The following is a 17,719-nucleotide window of genomic DNA, read 5'->3' on the forward strand; positions in this document are numbered from 1 at the left end:
CCCCCCCTCAACTTCGGCCGCAATGGCGGGCGGAGCTTGGTGTTTGACCACGCCCCCTGCGCCAGGTCCCCGAGGGGCGCCGCCCACCTCTCCAAGGGCCAAGGCGCTGAGCGGAGCAGGTTTTGGCCCTGCTTCCCCGGAGGAGCGCCGAGGGACAGTTCCTGCGCCTGCGCCTGCGCCCTGCGTCAGTGGTCGCAAGGCGACCGTCTCCGCCCCCGCCCCCCGCCCGAGGGCCCTTGTGCGCCTGCGCGGTCGCTCTCCCGCCCTCTCGCGGCGCTCGGCTGAGTCAGTCAGTCCGTCGGAGTCTGTCCTCGGAGTAGGAGAGGCGAGGTGATTTTGGAGAGCCAGCTGCCGGATTATTTTCTCTCCCCTCCCTGTCTCCCGTCCCACATCTCTCTTCACCCCTCTCCCGCCTTTGCTCGCGCAGCCATGGCGGAGCCGTCGGCAGCCACTCAGTCCCCGTCCGTCTCCTCGTCGTCCTCCGGGGCCGAGTCCTCTGCGCCCGGTGGTGGCAGCGGGAGCCCGGGAGCCTGCCCCGCCCTGGGGACGAAGAGCTGCAGCTCCTCCTGTGCGGGTGAGGCGCGCCGGGGGACCCCGACCTCGGGAGGGGGACCCTAGGGGGTCAGGGACGGCACATCATCCTCGCGTCCTGGAGGCTTCAGCCCCCGGGAAGGAGCGTCTGGAAAATGGGCTAAGGGGGAGGGGGGTGACAGGTCTTGCAGGCGGTGAGGAAATAACGGGGTGTGGGGAAAACAGACTGGGGGAGGGGAGATATTCCCGCGGGTGGGCGTTAACGCCGAGACTGGGCAGGTGGGCGCAAGACACCAGTGGAGGGGGGGTGCGAATCTGTCCTCTGAACCGGGGTGATTTAGTGGAGGATTAGAGAGACTGAGAGGATCGGGGCAGGTTGGTGGTAGGAGAAATGCCCTGTTAGGATTTTGAGGGGATGGCGGTGAAAGGGTTGGGTTGCATTGCAGGTTTGCAGACAGGTGTTGACAGAAGCAGCCGTTCATGGTTGTCTTCCAGAAAATATGGGGTGGTTTTTTTTTCGGTTACCCATGGGGAGAATGAGGAAGTTTAATAGAAACACCGAAGCCGTTTTCTGTACTGTTTTCATCCGCCTTTAATAATTTTTTTGTGGCCTGAGTCGGAATGCCCGATTTTTCAGAGGCTCGGAGGTAGAAGGAGGCGTGATGAGAATAGCTCAGGGAAGATTTGGGAGGGAGCTGCTGACGGTCCAAGATGGATCCGTGGCTGCATCTGCAACACAGCCTGCTCTTCACTGGCGCGGCGTGGGGGTGGGGACACGAGGTTAGCAGCTTATATTCTAGAAGAGAATAGAGTCATGCCAAGCAATCGACGTTTTAATTCCATGCTTTTTGTCGGCTGTTATTGATCGAAGTATAACAAAAGGGGGTGTTTCCCGCAGAAAGAGGGGAGGGGGAGAAAATTCAGACAAAGCAGGGGCTGGTGGAACCCCCTTCTCCTCGCATCTCTGTGAAAGACTAGGAGGGAAGCTGCAGGCCGCTTTTAGTTTCCATTGTATACGCGTCTGCCTGCTGGTGGGGGCTGGCTGGCAAGCTCCCCTCGGGCGGAGATCTGCACTGCAGTGCCTTCTTGAGGGGGAAAAAAAAAAAAGCACCATGAGCAGGTGGTGGTGGTTCTTAAAGGAACTCAGTCTTTGAATAAGAAAAGATTTTTGTCGAAGGACCATAAGCTCGGGGGAGTACAGATAATTTTGCTCTTTATTTAGCTACCTTAAAGAATTTTGAGACGTTTTAAAATGCTTCATTGTCTCCTTTGCGAGAATCTTGCATTGATTTCTCTAAAGAACAAAATTTATCTGAGCTTTAAATATATTCTCTAGATGTTTTTCAAACAGTGGATTTCCACATAAATGCTTTGGTACCCGTTCGGATTTTCCAGTGTGGTTATGGACATTTCAGTAGAAACAGTTATCAAAGGAAGCTTCTGCAAGGCCAAGATGAGCTGTCCAGATAAAGGAATGAGGCAGCAAATTTAGAACCCCGTCCCCTTTAAACCACTACCATTTCTCCTCCAAATTTTTGTGTTCTGGGCAACCGTCCAGATGAACAGCAGCTTCCTTATATACTTAGCAACTTGGTGTTTTGGCTTTAATCACTTGTCACTGGTTACTCTTACGTTGTTGGCCCTTTTGTGCATACCTTTTGATTTTCTTGATTTTAAATTTTTGATACACATGAAAAATAGATACTTTCGCCACCTTGAACTCTTATCCACTGCAAATATGTATTAATATTGTATAAAAATCATTCATACAGTTTTAGTGAGTTCAGTGCAAGAGCCTCATTTGTCAGGTCACTACTTGAAAAGTGTAGCTTAAGACACTGTAGTGTATAGTCAGAATTTCATTGCCAGAGCTCTTCCTCCTTGCTACATGTTTTCTCCATCTCTCAGAGGAAATGTCTCAGGCTTTTGCACCATGAAAATAAGATGAAGTTTGTTATTACAAAATTTGACTCATAAAATGGATTCTTTAAAAATTTACCGTGTTTTAAAAATCTGTAGGTGTTAATGTCAAGCTTTAGCTTCATTTTCATTCACTAAGCTTCTCTTGGTTTTAGAAACTTAAAATAAGAGTTTAAAAAAAAAGAGTAGATGGTCACTTGATGCCTGCAGGAAACAATTGTGTCTAGACCTACCTGTTTAGTAACAAATATTAAAATTTAATTTCTAATTAAAAGTGATTAAAGTAATTAGCCTCCAATTAAAATAAATAAATTTATATTTTTAAAAAAGTGATTAGTGATAGCGCTCTTTCATCCAGTGCGTTCAGTGTTAGTGCAGCTGGCAGTGATGTATGCTTGGAGAAGGTCAGGAGCCAGGATTGGCTTCCCAGATTTCTGCCTTTGAAGAACAACAAAGATTTCAGAGGCAGAAATTTGAGGTTGAGGTGAAAGATACGTAAATAATTAGTATTCTTCTTAGGATGAGGGTTGCCTTACTAGATATCAAGTATAGATACCTGTCTATTGCCTGAACTTTAAAAGTGGTTTAATAGTTTACTGTCTATAGCCTTTGAAATTCTTTAATTTGCTAGAGACGGTTCTTTATTATTGCTCTGAAAATCATGGTGCCAAAATAAAGCTACATTTCTTGTATCTGTTCATGGAAGTTAGCTCAAAGCAAAAAAACAGCTTGGACAACAAAAAAAAAAAAACACGCACATAAGTTTTTGTTTTAATTACTTCTTTCCTCACTCGAGAAACTGAGTTGTTCCATGTACTTGTTATGGCTTCATTTTTACGCTTTGTTCTAACATATCAGTCAATCGCATGATTATGTAATTTGTATTCAGTCTTAACTCTTAAGTAAAAAAAAAACTCTGACTACCTACCTGTTCAACACTGAAGTCTGTATTGTACACATGTCAGATTAGCAGTGAGTGTGTAATATGGTGATAAACACACAGACTTGAGTTCCAGAGATACCTATATTTCAGTCCTGTCTATGCTTATTGACCATATCACCTTGTGCACATCCTGAGCCTCAGGAATGTGACCTAGACAAATTTGCTGCCCTTAAATCCTAACTTTTATTGAATAACAATACCTAGTATTTGATACATCTATCTAAAAATATATAGATACAAAGAACAATTGAATAAGAAGTGAGAAATCATAAATCTTTCTCACAGTAAAGGATGCTCCTATACTTTGTTCTTCTTTATAAAAGTGAATTGGTTTTTTCAGCCTTTGACCCCTCATATTTATAAGAGCTGCCACTCCTTTCACTTAACTGACCTGTTAAAGAGTTGGGGGTGAAGCCAAGATGTTTCATAGGTCGCTTGGCATCAGTATGCTAAGATATTTTCTGCAGCATGCTGACCATAAGTATAGTTATGATACATTATAAAACTCCTGTCACTGGAAGCAAGAGGACAGGAAAGGGCAAGAATGGTCATGTAGTATGGTTCACAAATGCTTGTTGATTTGAATGGTTTTGATTCCCTGGGAGTAGAAGATATCTTTTAATGCTGTTTTCTTTTAGAGTCAGATTCACAAATAATTTAACCATTCTGATCAAACAAACCAGTCCACATATATTTAACACTTACACCTTCCTTAAATTGAAATCTCTAAGGAATTGTTTATGTAGTAGCTGGTAAGAGCATTGGTGTTTTTATTTTTATTATTTTAGAGATGGTCTGTAAACAAAATGAAACTAATATCACTTTTATTGTATTCTGTGGTGGTGGTGTTATCCAGTCCCTCATTCGTGTCCAACTGTTTTCTGTGATGAGAAAATTATATATCCTTACTGATACAGTAGTCATCTGTTTAATCTTGTGAAGTTTATAAGCATCTGTAAATGAAGCTTGGTAGTGGAGGAATTGGTGACGTGTCATTGAAGGGCAGAAGGAACATTAAGGTTGCCAGTTTTGTGTGAGCCAAGACATTGTTCTGTAGAAGGGCACTTCTCTTTAGACTAGCCATAAACCTAGAACTACCATTTTTGTAATTCTGAGCAGAATTACAAAAGCTCCAAATAAATGATTAACTATGTGTATTTGTTGTATGTACGTACCTTATAGTCTGTGTCCAACTTTATCGTTAATGATGAATTTATAACTGCCTCCTTAATTGTACAGACTTATGAAATAAATATAAATTTTGTAGTATAACTTCTTAGATGAAAATTACCAAGTTGATATTATGTTCATATGATTTAAGTCATTCAGGAGTTGCATAGGAGACTGACTGAAGTTTTATCCCGTTTATTTATAACAGCGCTTCTAGAATTATTTTGGATCATGGGGTATGTTACAGGTGTTTTTGAGAAGTGTGTATACTAAATGGGCTTCCCAGGTGGCGCTGTGCTGTGTTGTGCTTAGTCACTCAATAGTGTCAGTTCAGTTCGGACTCTGCAGCGCCATGGACCGTAGCCTGCCAGGCTCCTCCATCCATGGGATTCTCAGCAAGAATGCTGGAGTGGGTTGCCATGCCCTCCTCCAGGGGATCTTCCCAACCCAGAGATTGAACCTAGGTCTCCCACATTGCAGGCAATGGATTCTTTACCGTCTAAGCCACAGGGAAGTCCCCAGATGGCACTAGTGGTAAAGAACCTGCCTGCCAATGCAGGGCACTTAAGAGGCGCTGGTTCTATCCCTGGGTTGGGAAGATCCACTGGAGAAGAGAATGGCAACCTACTCCAGCATTCTTGCCTGGAGAATCCCACGGACAGAAGAGCCTGGCAGGCTACAGTCCGTGGGGTTGCAAAGAGTCGAACACAACTGAAGTGACTTAGCACGCTCGCATGTATATTAAGTAAATTTAGCTGTAATCAGTATTGCTTATGATTGCATCATTGCAGTGTTTTACTACATATCTGTGACTAGTAACATCTGTTACTAGAGTAGGACATATTACTCTGTAATACTGCAATTTCAGAGAAAATCCCCTTATGTCTTACTTTTCTGTTTTTGGTTGCGCTCTGCCACTTGCAGGAATCTTAGTTCCTCAACCCAGGGACTGAACCCATGCCACGGCAGTGAAAGCACTGAATCTTAACCAGTGGACCACTGCGGAACTCCTGCAGAAAATCCCTGTAAATACTTTATAGGATTTGTGTTTCTGTTTTACATTTTGTGATAGGGTGGGTAATTGTTAGCAGTTAGCTTCCTCTTGTGATGGTCTCTTTAAATTTCAAAGAGACATTCTTACCTGTTTTTTCCAGTCTGTTGGTTCAGTTTTCCTCGTAAGCACATCATCATAACCTGGGGGTGGGGGCGTGGTGTTGGAGTCGGGCGCTCTCTAGACTTCTTCCTCACTGGCAGTTTGCCCTTGAGGATATATTGAAAGGTATTCTGAAAAAAATTTTTAGCAAAACTAATATGGAGCCACCTGAAAGCATTTCAACAGTGGGCATTGTCTTCATTTTACATAAAAGGCAGAAATACTTGATTTATGTCTTACACTTGTGTATTGCTTTATGGTTTAATTTGTGCCAGTACATTAAGTTAATTTAACAAATATTTAAGCATACGTCAAGCATTGTGGCTGTGAAGTTAAAGGTACGATGAAACAGGGATTAAGGATCCAACTCAGTTCTTTCAAATACGTACACTGCCTCTGTTTCAAATTTGAAACAACAAGTGATAAAAATAGTTCTGTCACCCTCTTAAATTCAGTTATTGGTTAACCAAGTTCAGTTAACTTAGAAACCTTCACTTCTGGTCCCATGATTTCTAAGCCAGGTAGCTTTTTGCTCCACTTTTCTACAGAAACGTCTCTCATCAAATATGCCAGTTATTTTCCATGTTATTAAATCCAGTGGTTACTTCTCTTTCTCATTTATTTATTTTTTAACCTCACCGTGAGGAGTGCGGGATCTTGGCTCCCTGACCAGGGATTGAACCCTTCCTTGTGTTGGAAGCATGGAGTCTTAACCACTGGACTGCCAGAGAAGTTTCTCTTCCTCATTTTAAATGCCCTTGATTCCTCTCTTTATGCAGCAATCAGCAAATCTTACTGATTCTACAGTGACTACCAGTTTTCCCAAGCTCCATCACTACTACCCTGGGCCAGACTATTGTCATAGCTCTCCTGAATTACTGCAGTTGCCTCCTGACTGATCACCAGACTTTCTCTCTTGGCTCTCTTCAGTCTTTTCTCCACACAGCAGCTGGTGTGAGTCTGTGAAAAATGTAAGTCAGATCATTTCACTCATTGGCCTATGCCTTAGTCACTTCTGATCACACTCAGATTAAATGCTGAAGTCCTTAGAAAGCTTATGAAGCCCTGTAATATCTGGCCCCAGCCTGCCCCTTGCTCACCTAGCTTTAGCCACACTGGTCTTGTTTTCCACACCAGGAATACCTCCCTCAGTGTCTTATCTGCTGTTCACTGTGCCTAGAATGCTCTTCCCTCATACATTCTCACAGCTCTTCGCTTTCTCACCACCCTTAGATCTTCGCCTGGCTACCTTATCAAAATTGCATAAGAGAAAAACACCTTACAGGCTTTTCCTGCTTTATTTTTCTTATCACTTGTCATAATCTGTCTTACAGTATTTGACTTATTTATTTTGTATATTGTCTGCCTGCCACAAAATAGAAGTTCCATTAGAGTGGAGATTTTTGCTGTTTTATTCACTGCTCTATCTCTGATGCCTGTCAGAACCTGGCACAGAGCAGGCCTTTGTATTTTTTTAATGAGAGCAAAGACTTTATCATTATGGAATGGATGAGTAGATGGAGAACCTCTACTCCCATGAAAATAATGCATATAACTGAAGTATTGCATCAACTTTCACAGATTCATGAACTACTATAAAATCTACTCATAAACCTCAGGTTAAGAAAATTTTGTTTTTGAAAATAAGATTGTAAACTTTGTAAAACCTTCTGCATATGGAAATTGATATATTCATTTTGGTGCTGAGGAGAGACTTTTCATATAAGTGCATAATACTATATCCAAATATACTGTATGTTTAAGATTGTCTTCGTTTACTACTTACTTCTGGACTCTAGTATTTTCCACTAATGGCTTTAAATCCAGAAAATGATAACCACTTGAATGCTACATTTTGGTGTATTAGAGATTCACTTCTATTAACTACTCAGTAGTAACCTAGTATGATGTGGCAGAATTTTAAAATGTGTTAAAATAAGTCTGATTTCCATCTTCTAACAGAATCTGAGATTTTGATTTAATAAGTTTTAAACATTATTTGCAGAAGAGTAAAATATTCTTAACAGTAAATATAGCGCTACTTAGAAGTTGGGTTATTAAAACATTTGTAACTGATTTACTATTTTTATGCTTCATTTTGTTTCTTTGTCAGACTTTCTAATTTTGTTTCTTTTGCAAGAAGAGTTCTGCTTATTTTTCCTCTTAGTTTGCATATGCATTTATTCTACATATGTACCAAGAAAGCTTTCCAGCTCTTTTGTGTTGTAACAGAGTGAACATCTTGACTTCTCCTAGAGTGAAATGCATAACTACTACATTAGTAGGGCTAATGTCCAGACTCAAAGTCTGTTTCTCAAATAACAATTTAAACTCTTGCTAAGGCTCTATAAATGTTCAAGCCTCCATATCCTGTGTCTTCTACTGTATGCTGACCATCATATTCTGTGCCTTATGAAAGATGCAGGGACATGTAAGATGATCCTTAGCCATAAGGTGCTTCCAGTCCGATTGGAATTTGTTTCCAATAGCAAATAAGTTGAACGGATATTAGCTCTTATTTGGTTTATTGATTCCAGAGGGCCAAAACATTATTAATTGGTCTATTTTTATAATAGTTATGTTAGCTCTAGTAAATTAAAATTATTAAAAATTAGCCTGCCAGTTTATGTAGATTCTCCCCCATGCCTTAAGTGGGGGAAATGCTTAGTAACTTGCTTCCAAAGGGTACAGTATAGAAGGGTGGGGAAAAGTACTACCATGGAGAAACTTGGTAAACTCTACCTCAGCCAGGGGATCAAGGTTAACATCATCACTGATAAGTCATATTAATAGTACATACCTTGATATGGTATGACAAGGCAGCCTTTTACTTCAGTGAAGGGTTACCCCTCAGTGGTAATCCTCCCTAAAACTCATAACTCCAGTCTAACAATGAGAAGAACATCAGACAAGCCCAAATTGTGGGACATTCTGTGAAATACACTTGAGCAGTCCTTTTCAAAATTGTCAAGATCATCGAAGTAAAGAAAGCCTGAGAAATTGTCATAGTCCAAAGGAGGCTAAAGATACATGATGACAAAATGTGATGTGGTTTCCTAGATGGGATCTTGAAACAGGGAGGGGGCATTAGGGGAAAGTTATTGAAATCTCAGGGAAGTATGGGCTTTAGTTATTAGTAATGTATCAATATTAGTTCTTTAATTGTGACATTTATCAATACCACCATACTAATATAACATGTTAACAACAGCAGAAACAGTGCTGAATAAAAGCAACAATCTTTTCTGTAAATATAAAATATTCTAAAATAATTTTTTAATAAGAGAAAGCTTTAATCATGAAATAGAAATTGTTTGGGGAGAGGCAAGTAGGTATGAGTAATGCAGTGGAGGTCTAGTAAGCACAAAAAGGTTTTAAAAAAGGAAAAAATGGCATAAAGTTTGGGGAGAAAATCAGTCTGCCTGTTCGTGGAGCTCTGATGAGGGAGAGGACAGTAACTGGCTCAGTTTAGCAGTTTTTACTGAGATCCTGAGTTGCCATCAAGAACTGTGGTCATGAAAAAAACAGACAAAGATGACACAAAAAAATAAAACCACAGGCCAGTATCACTGATGAACATAGATGCAAAATCCTCAACAAAATTCTAGCAGACAGAATTCAGCAACACTTTAAAAAGCTCATACACCATGATGAAGTTGGGTTTATTCCAGGGATGCAGGGATTCTTCAATATTTGCAGTGTGATACACCATATTAACAAACTGAAAGATAAAAACCATATGATACTCTCAATAGATGCAGAAAAAGCCTTTGACAAAATTTAGCATACATTTATGATTAAAACTCTTCCCAAAAATGGGCATAAGAGGAACCTTACTCAACATAGTAAAGGCCATATATGGTAAGCCCACAGCACATGTTATTCTCAGTGGTAAAAGCTGAAAGGATTCCCCCTAAGATCAGGAACAAGACAAGGGTGTCCACTTACCACTGTTATTCAACATAGTTTTGGAAGTCCTAGCTACAGCAATCAGAGAAGAAAAAGAAATAAAAGGAATCCAGATTTGAAAAGAAGAAATAAAGCTCTCTTTACAGATGACATGATACTGTACATAGAAAACCCTAAAGATACTATCAGAAAATTACTAATCAGTGAATTTAGCAACGTTGCAGGATGCAAAACGAATACACAGAAATCACTTACATTCCTATATCCTGACAATGAAAAATCAGAGAAATTAAGGAATCAATCCCATTCACCATTGCAACAAAAAGGATAAAATATCTAGGAGTAAACCTACCTAAGGAGACAAAGGACCTGTATACAGAAAATTATAAGACACTGATGAAAGAAATCAAAGACCACATAAACAGATAGAGAGATATTCCATGTTCCTGGCTAGGAAGAATCAATATTGTGAAAATCACTGTACTGCCAAATGCAATCTACAGATTCACTGTTATCCCTATCAAATCACCAATGGCATTTTCCCCAGAACTAGAACAAAAAATTTCACAATTCATATGGAAACACAAAAGACCCCAAATAGCCAAAACAGTCTTGAGAAAGAAGAATGGAGCTGGAGGAATCAACCTTCCTGACTTCAGATTGTACTACAAAGCTACAGTCATCAAGACAGTATGGTACTGGCACAAAAACAGAAATGTAGACCAATGGAACAAGATAGAAAGCCCAGACATAAACCCACGTACCTTTGGGTACCTTATTTTTGACAAAGGAGGCAAGAATATACAATGGGGCAAAGATTTCAGTTGGTGGTACAGGGAAAACTGAAGAGCTACATCAACACTTTCTAACACTATACACAAAGATAAACTCAAAATGGAGTAAAAACCTAAATCTAAGACCAGAAACTATAGAACTCTTAGAGGAAAACATAGGCAGAACGCTCGATGACATAAGTCAAAGCAAGATCCTCTAGGACCCACCTCCTAGAGTAAAGGAAATAAAAACAAAAGTAAACAGGTGGGACCTAATTAAACTTAAAAGCTTTTACACAGCAAAGGAAACTATAAACAAGGTAAAAGACAAACCTTTGAATGGGAGAAAATAATAGCAAATGAAACAACTGACAAAGGATTAATTCCCAAAATACACAAGCAGTTCATACAACTCAATACCAGAAAAACAAACAACCCACTGAAAAAGTGGAGAAAAGACCTAAACAGACATTTCTCCAAAGATGTACAGACAGCTAACAAACACATGAAAAGATGCTCAACACCGCTCATTATTAGAGAAATGCAAATCAAAACTACAATGTATGGAGAGAGTAACATGGAAACTTACATTACCGTATGTAAAATAGATAATGGGAATTTGCTGTATGTCTCAGGGAACTCAAACAGGGGCTCTGTGTCAACCTGGAGGGGTGGGATGGGGAGGGAAATGGAAGGGAGGTTCAAGAGGGAGGGGACATGTGTACAACTATGGCTGATTGATACTGATGTTTGACAGAAAACAAAATTCTGTAAAGCAGTTATCCTTCAATGAAAAAATAAATTTAAAAAAAGAAAGAACTGTGGTTATGAGAGTGGAAAGAATGCCTTTTGTGTGTGTAGGGGGGCTCAGCTATAAAGCAAAAAGGGTAGCTAAATGATAAAATTTACTTATTTTTGTCTGTGCTGGGTCTTCATTTCTGTACGAGGGCTTTCTCTAGTTGAGGCAGGCGAGGGCTGCTCTTCATTGTGGTATATCGGCTTCTCATTGCAATGGCTCCTCTTGTTGGTGAGCACAGGTGCCATCTCGGTAGTTGTGGCACAGGGACAGTTGGGATCCTCCCAAACCAGGTATCGAACCCGTGTGCCCTGCATTGGCAGGTGGATTCTTACCACTTCATGACCAGAGAAGTCCAAAAATAAGTTGTTTTAAAATTAGAATAAGAAAAAAATAAAATAAAATTAGAATAAGAAAAGATGTTTGAAAGAACTGATTTTTTATTTTCATTATACTAATTTTAGATAAATTTCAAACACTTCATTTTTTATGTACTAGAAGAGGTTTTAATAATCTGTAGAAACTAGCACAAAGGAAAAAGCTTTGACGTTATAGAAGTCATTCTACAAAGTTGTTCCCAGAATAACTTATTTCTCTAACAGTGTAGTCTGTATTCTGCTGGTGTTGAAGGAATGGATACCACCAAAATAAGTAATTCATTGAAACTGTTTTTTACTGCAGTTTAGAAAATTCAAACAATCAGGTTTATTAGTGTATTTTCTCCTGATCTAAATCAAAAGTTGACTCTCACATCCAATCCAAAGCTTTTTCGGTCTTTCTCTCCCCCCCCCCCCCGCCCCCAGCAATCTGTCTAACACAGGCTTGATAAGAATTTGGAAACCTCTACTGGTGTGCCTTTTTCCTATTTTTCCTCCCCATTTTTCCACTGCTTACCTACTCAGCATACTGCTGGAGAAAAAGGTTAAGAGGTATGGGGACAGGATCTCCCATCGTCTTTGTTCGATGGAGTTTTAACACATAAACTTGAGAGAGGAGGGGAGTATAAATGTAGGGTTGTTAAGATTTGTTTGAAATTAAGAGATCAGCAACCTAAAATAATCACATATATAGAAATCTCGTGGTAACCGCAAACCAAAAATCTGTAATAGATACACGCCCAAAAGAGAGAGGAGGGAATTCCCTGGCAGTCCAGCAGTTAGGACTCTGGGCTTTCACTGCTGAGGGCCTGGGTTTAAACTCTAGTTGGAGAACTAAGATCCTGCAAGCCGTGAGGTGCAGCCCAAAAAAAGCAAAGAGAGAAAAAGGAATCCAAACATAACACTAAAGAGTGTCATCAAATCACAAGGGAAGAGAACAAAAGAAGAAATAGACAAAGACAAATACTGTCTGTTACCACTTGTATGTGGAATCTAACAAAAATGAATATAACAAAACAGACTCAGAGTACAAGCTGGTGGTTACGAGTCAGGAAAGGGAAAGGGCTGGGGCAAGATACAGGAGTAGATGCAGAGGCACAGACTACCATGAATAAAGTAAAGACGCTACAGGGAGATATCAGACAGCACAAGGAATATGACCAGTTTTAAGAATAACCTAATCAGTATTGCTACTTTATTTTGGCTGCATCTCATGGTATGTGGGATCCCAGTTAACCGATGATCTTAACCCCCTTCAGTGGAAGCACAGAGTCTTAACTGCTGGACTGCCAGTAAAGTCCCTAAAGTAACTTTAAATGAAGTATAATCTATAAAAATTTTGAACAAGTGACACTAAATCCTTAGTTTATATAACTAACCCATGAGAAATAAGATTCAGTAAATAATAAAATAATCCTAGGGCTTGAAAATACATACATAGATGAGAGGATCGGGGCTCTGGAAAAGTCTATTGCTCAACTTTTCTCATTACTTAAAATTATTTACTCAAAATCATTTATTCAAAAAGTACCCTATCATGATAAAGATGTACATGTATGCCAAAGATATATGTGAAAAGTTAAATTAATTCATGAAATGTTAATAGAAACAAAGCTAAATGTTAAGTGTATTACTTCATATTAATTGAAGTGTATTACTTAGTATTTCTGAATGTTAAGTGTATTACTTTGTATAATTTGATTCTGAGTTCATATGTAATTAAATTAATAAACTGAATGTCATAAGTATAACCACCACAAAAATATGTATACATAAACTTAATTAGTAAATTTTCAGGTAAGTAGCACATACATTACAGACCAGCAGAAGAGACAAGTGATCTGGCTGGTAGACAGAGAAGCAGCATTGGCTTTCAAAAAACATTCAAGTTTAAATCTTGATTCTGACATTTATAAGCTTCAGTTTTTGTAAGGATTTGATTTAATATGTATATAAATATTTAATTCAGAGTCTATCGTAGACACTTGGGACTCTGTACGTGAAACAAAGCTCTGTTTTCGAAGAGAAGTTTTTGTTTGTTTGTTGTAGTTTTGACAGTTTGTTGCAGCTTAAATTATTATGAAGATTGAAAATCCAGTGGTATAAAGACTAGTAAGATTAGTCACTAAACGGTTTCATTGAGAGACCTGCCAGAGATCCTATTTTAGGTGTCCTTTTTCTCCCTCTAAAGTACCTAATCCGTTTCATGTAGGTGGGAAGCACAGGTATGTGTTAGGAATTATAAGAAAAATGTATGTTCATAATAGAAAATTTAGTAAACAAAAATATAAAGAAAATTAAAAATCAATGAGTAGCATATCCTTTGATTTTGTAAGAATAATCTCTAGAAATAATGCATGTTCCTCATATTCAAAAACTCTAAGAAGCAAGAGAAAAAACTCATAATCCCTCTACTCAGAGAGTAAATATCATTATCCATTTTTCTTCTTAAGTGAATTTGTATTTTTTACCAAAATGGGGTCACATTATTTAAAATTTAAAATTACTTTTGTAATGCTCTTTTTTATTCATTGTATTATCAGCATCATTTAGTATGAATAAATTCTCATCAACAGTACAATTTTTAATGAATAATATCCCATTGTATAGATATACTAAAACCTATTTAAGCAGTCCCTAGTAACTTTTATTAAATCTCCTTAATATTTGTGATGAACAGTCTTATAACTACATATAGGCACAGATTTATTCTTTTACTTATAAATCTGATTACATACTGGAATTAGGTTTCATCAGGTCCACTTGTGGTCATTTATCCCTTATCTTCTAGCAACTTCCTGGACTTTTTTCCTGCAAATATTGCTTCTTTTTCATACTCAGTCTTTTTCCTTCTACTTGCGCCTTTCTCTATATAAATACACTTGTCATTTCTATTCCTAAAAAATCTCTTTCAACTCTACCTCTCTCTCACTGGTGCCCAGTTTTTAGTCCTCCTCTTTATCATCCATGCTCTGCACACTTGCTCTTAGTACTTTTTAAACTTCTGTTCAGTTTTCAGTGGCTGGCCCCCTCCTCCCTCTAACCATAGAGTCATCAGTGCTGAATTACTTGATTACTTAAGTTCAGTGACCCGTTTCAAAGTCTTTACCACTCCTTGGCTTTCAATTCTGTTAATCATTCTCTAAAGGTGACAAAACATTTTCCCCCACATTGACTCTTTTCTGACTCCTTCACTAGTGATTCTTTTTAGAGTCTCTGTAAATATTGGTCATGTATCTCAAGATTCCTTTGTTAACACCTCTTTGATTCTCCCTGGACAAATTCATTCACTCTGGTGGTGTCAGTTCTCACCCAGGTGTTAGCTCCTAGATATTTACCTATAACCCTTACCTGTCTCCTGAGCCTGTTCATATTGGTAAACAGTTTCCACTTAGATATTCCTTATTGTTGTTCAGTTGCTAAGTCGTGTCTGACTCTTTGCACCCCATGGACAGTGTAGCTTGCCAGGCTCCTGTCCTCCACTACCTCCCAGAGTTTGCTCAAAGTCATGTGCTTTGAATTGTGATGCTATCTAACCATCTCATCCTCTGCTGCCCCCTTTTCCTTTTGTCTTCAATCTTTCCCAGCATCAAGGTCTTTTCCAATGAGTCAGCGCTGTGCATCTAGTGGCCAGAGTATTGGAGTTTCCACATCTGTCTTTCCAATGCATATTCAGGTTGGATTTCCTTTAGGACTGACTGGTTTGATCTCCTTGCAGTCCAAGGGACTCTCAAGAGTCTTCTTCAACACCACAGTTCAGAAGCATCAGTTCTTCAGTGCTCAACGTTCTTTATGGTTCAACTCTCACATCCATACATGACTGCTGGAAAAACCGTAATTTTGACTATACAGATCTTTGTTGGCAAAGTAATGTCTCTGCTTTTTAATATGCTGTCTAGGTTTGTCATAGCTTTTCAAGGATTAAACTTTGTCATAGATATGCCTTAGACAGCTTATTTCTTAGTGGAAATTAATACAAAGAATTCCTCCTCATACCCTAGCTGACCACATTTCATGTAGTTCTTCAGTCCTTTGACTTTTGCTTCTCTAGTCTCCAACATCCAGTGATTCAAAATCCTGTCCATTCTTTCCTGCCATATCCATCCCCTCATTCCCATCCTCACTGCCTTAGTTTAAGCCCTCATGTCTTGCCAAGATTATTCAGGAGCTTTTCAATTAAGTCCATACTTTACCCCTGATAGCTCAGTTGGTAAAGAATCTGCCTGCAATGCAGGAGACCCTGGTTCAATTCCTGGGTGGGGAAGATCCCCTGGAGAAGGGATAAACTACCCACTCCAGTATTCTTGGTCTTCCCAGGCGGCTCAGCTGGCAAAGAATCCGCCTGCAATGTGGGAGACCTGGATTCAATCCCTGGGTTGGGAAGATCCCATGGAAAAGTGAAAGGCTACCCACTCCAGTATTCTGGCCTGGAGAATTCCATGGCCTGTATGGTCCATGGGATCACAGAGTCGGACACGACTGAGCAACTTTCATTTTCACTTTACCCTGAGTTTTTAAAACACGTGAGGTATTGTCAATCCCTTACCTTCAGTGAGTCCTCATTACACATCATATGCTACAATTCAAATTTCATTGTATGATATTTAAAGCTGTTTGGAATCTGGCCAGATGTTCCTTCTCTCCAGACTGCCTTCCCTTGTCTTGTTCATCTAATGAACATCATCTCTTCTGCCTCTGCTCTATGCATTCTTCCCATAATGCAAACAGTTTTACTGATTTGTCTTTTTCAGTTGCTTGTGGGCACAACCATCATCTCTGCATTGTTACAGTGCCTAGACTTAGTTACTTGTAGATAATATTTGATTTAATTATTAGTATTTGTGAATTAAGGTCACCTTTTTTGGGTGCAGTTGCCTGCATCAATATGGCTTATGAATACAGTATGGTTTTGTAAGTTAAAAGAGCTCTTGCAATATTGTTGCAAACTACTTCTGATTATCTGTGTCCTGTATCAGAACAGATGGTGTTGCATAAAAATTTTTGTGTTGAAATTTTCCATTAGGAGGGTGTCAGGTGGAAATGAAAAGGTAGGTTCATGGAATCTTTTTTAGCATCAGGCTTACTTAGCGTTTGGATTTTCAGGTTTATTCAGTTGGCAGAGATTTAATGTTGAAGATAATTGCATGTAGACATTAACCCATTTGGAAACATTAAATAGAAATGCTTGTTTTAAGAAAGAAAAGAATACTGTTTTTCAGTGGTAGGAGTAAATGTGGTGCTTCATTTTAAGATAATTAAAAAACAGTGGGTTTTAAAATTCTGGTCTTGAGTTACCAAATTACTACCTCTTGTCCACTAAGTTCTGCCTTGTTGTTAACGTGCTCCCTTTCTGTCAACTAAATAGTTTTCTTTTTTTAATTGAAGTATAGTTCATGTTCAATATTATGTGAATTACAGATGTTCAATACAAAGCTTCACGATTTTTAAAAGTTAAACTCCATTTGTAGTTCCTATAAAATATAGGCTATATTCCTTGTGTTGTGTTTAGATTAGTGCTAGCAGATATAGCAGTGGCCCAGTCCTCTAAAGCAATCTCCTCATTTTAAGTTTATTTCTGATATTTGTGAAAACATTTTTATAATTACAAGGGAAAAAGGAGTTAAGTAAAGATCGGTATACTTAGGGGTACTTTTTCAGAGTTTTGTTTTTCACATGTTGTTTTATTAATTTTTTTCCCATTTTTACTGAAGGCAGTTTATATTCTTTGTTTAATTTTTTTAAAGGCCAAAGGTTGTAATGAAAAGCAAATCTCCCTCCTGCCCTAGACCTCAAAGTTCCTTTTGTTGCCAGCTAACAAATGGAAGCACACTGTATGAACTTCAGTACTTTGCTTTTCAATTTAATATATCAACATACATAGCTGTATCTCATTGTTTTTTGTAGCAGCAAGTATTCCATTATCTGGAGGTAACTATTTAACTAGGCTTTTATCGGTGGTCATTTAGATTATTATGGTGTTTATAATCAGCGCTCTTATGAATATCCTCCCTGATGTACATGTCTTTGTATATGTATGCAGATATATTTACCAAGTTCAAGAATATGCTCAGGGGTTGGTAGTGGAAGTCTATGCATTTAAAATTTTGATATATGTTGCCAAATTTAGAGAAATATAAGTCCCAGTGT

At 38.9% G+C, this 17,719-nt stretch overlaps 1 protein-coding gene across 2 annotated transcripts in view; it reads left to right on the plus strand.

The window, feature by feature from the left end:
* The window catches only part of RTN3 (reticulon 3), a 62,696-nt gene continuing 45,248 nt past the window's right edge, over positions 272-17,719 (plus strand). Inside the window, exon 1 of one of the 2 annotated variants that reach the window (XM_018043170.1) lies at positions 272-574. In XM_018043170.1, coding sequence (XP_017898659.1) covers positions 430-574 — 145 coding nt within the window. In that variant the 5' untranslated portion in view covers positions 272-429. The remainder of the gene's footprint in view (positions 575-17,719) is intronic. The other variant, XM_018043171.1, reaches the window with a different exon arrangement.

The sequence above is a fragment of the Capra hircus genome, chromosome 29 (assembly GCF_001704415.2).
Source record: "Capra hircus breed San Clemente chromosome 29, ASM170441v1, whole genome shotgun sequence".
NCBI classification, from domain to species: domain Eukaryota; kingdom Metazoa; phylum Chordata; class Mammalia; order Artiodactyla; family Bovidae; genus Capra; species Capra hircus.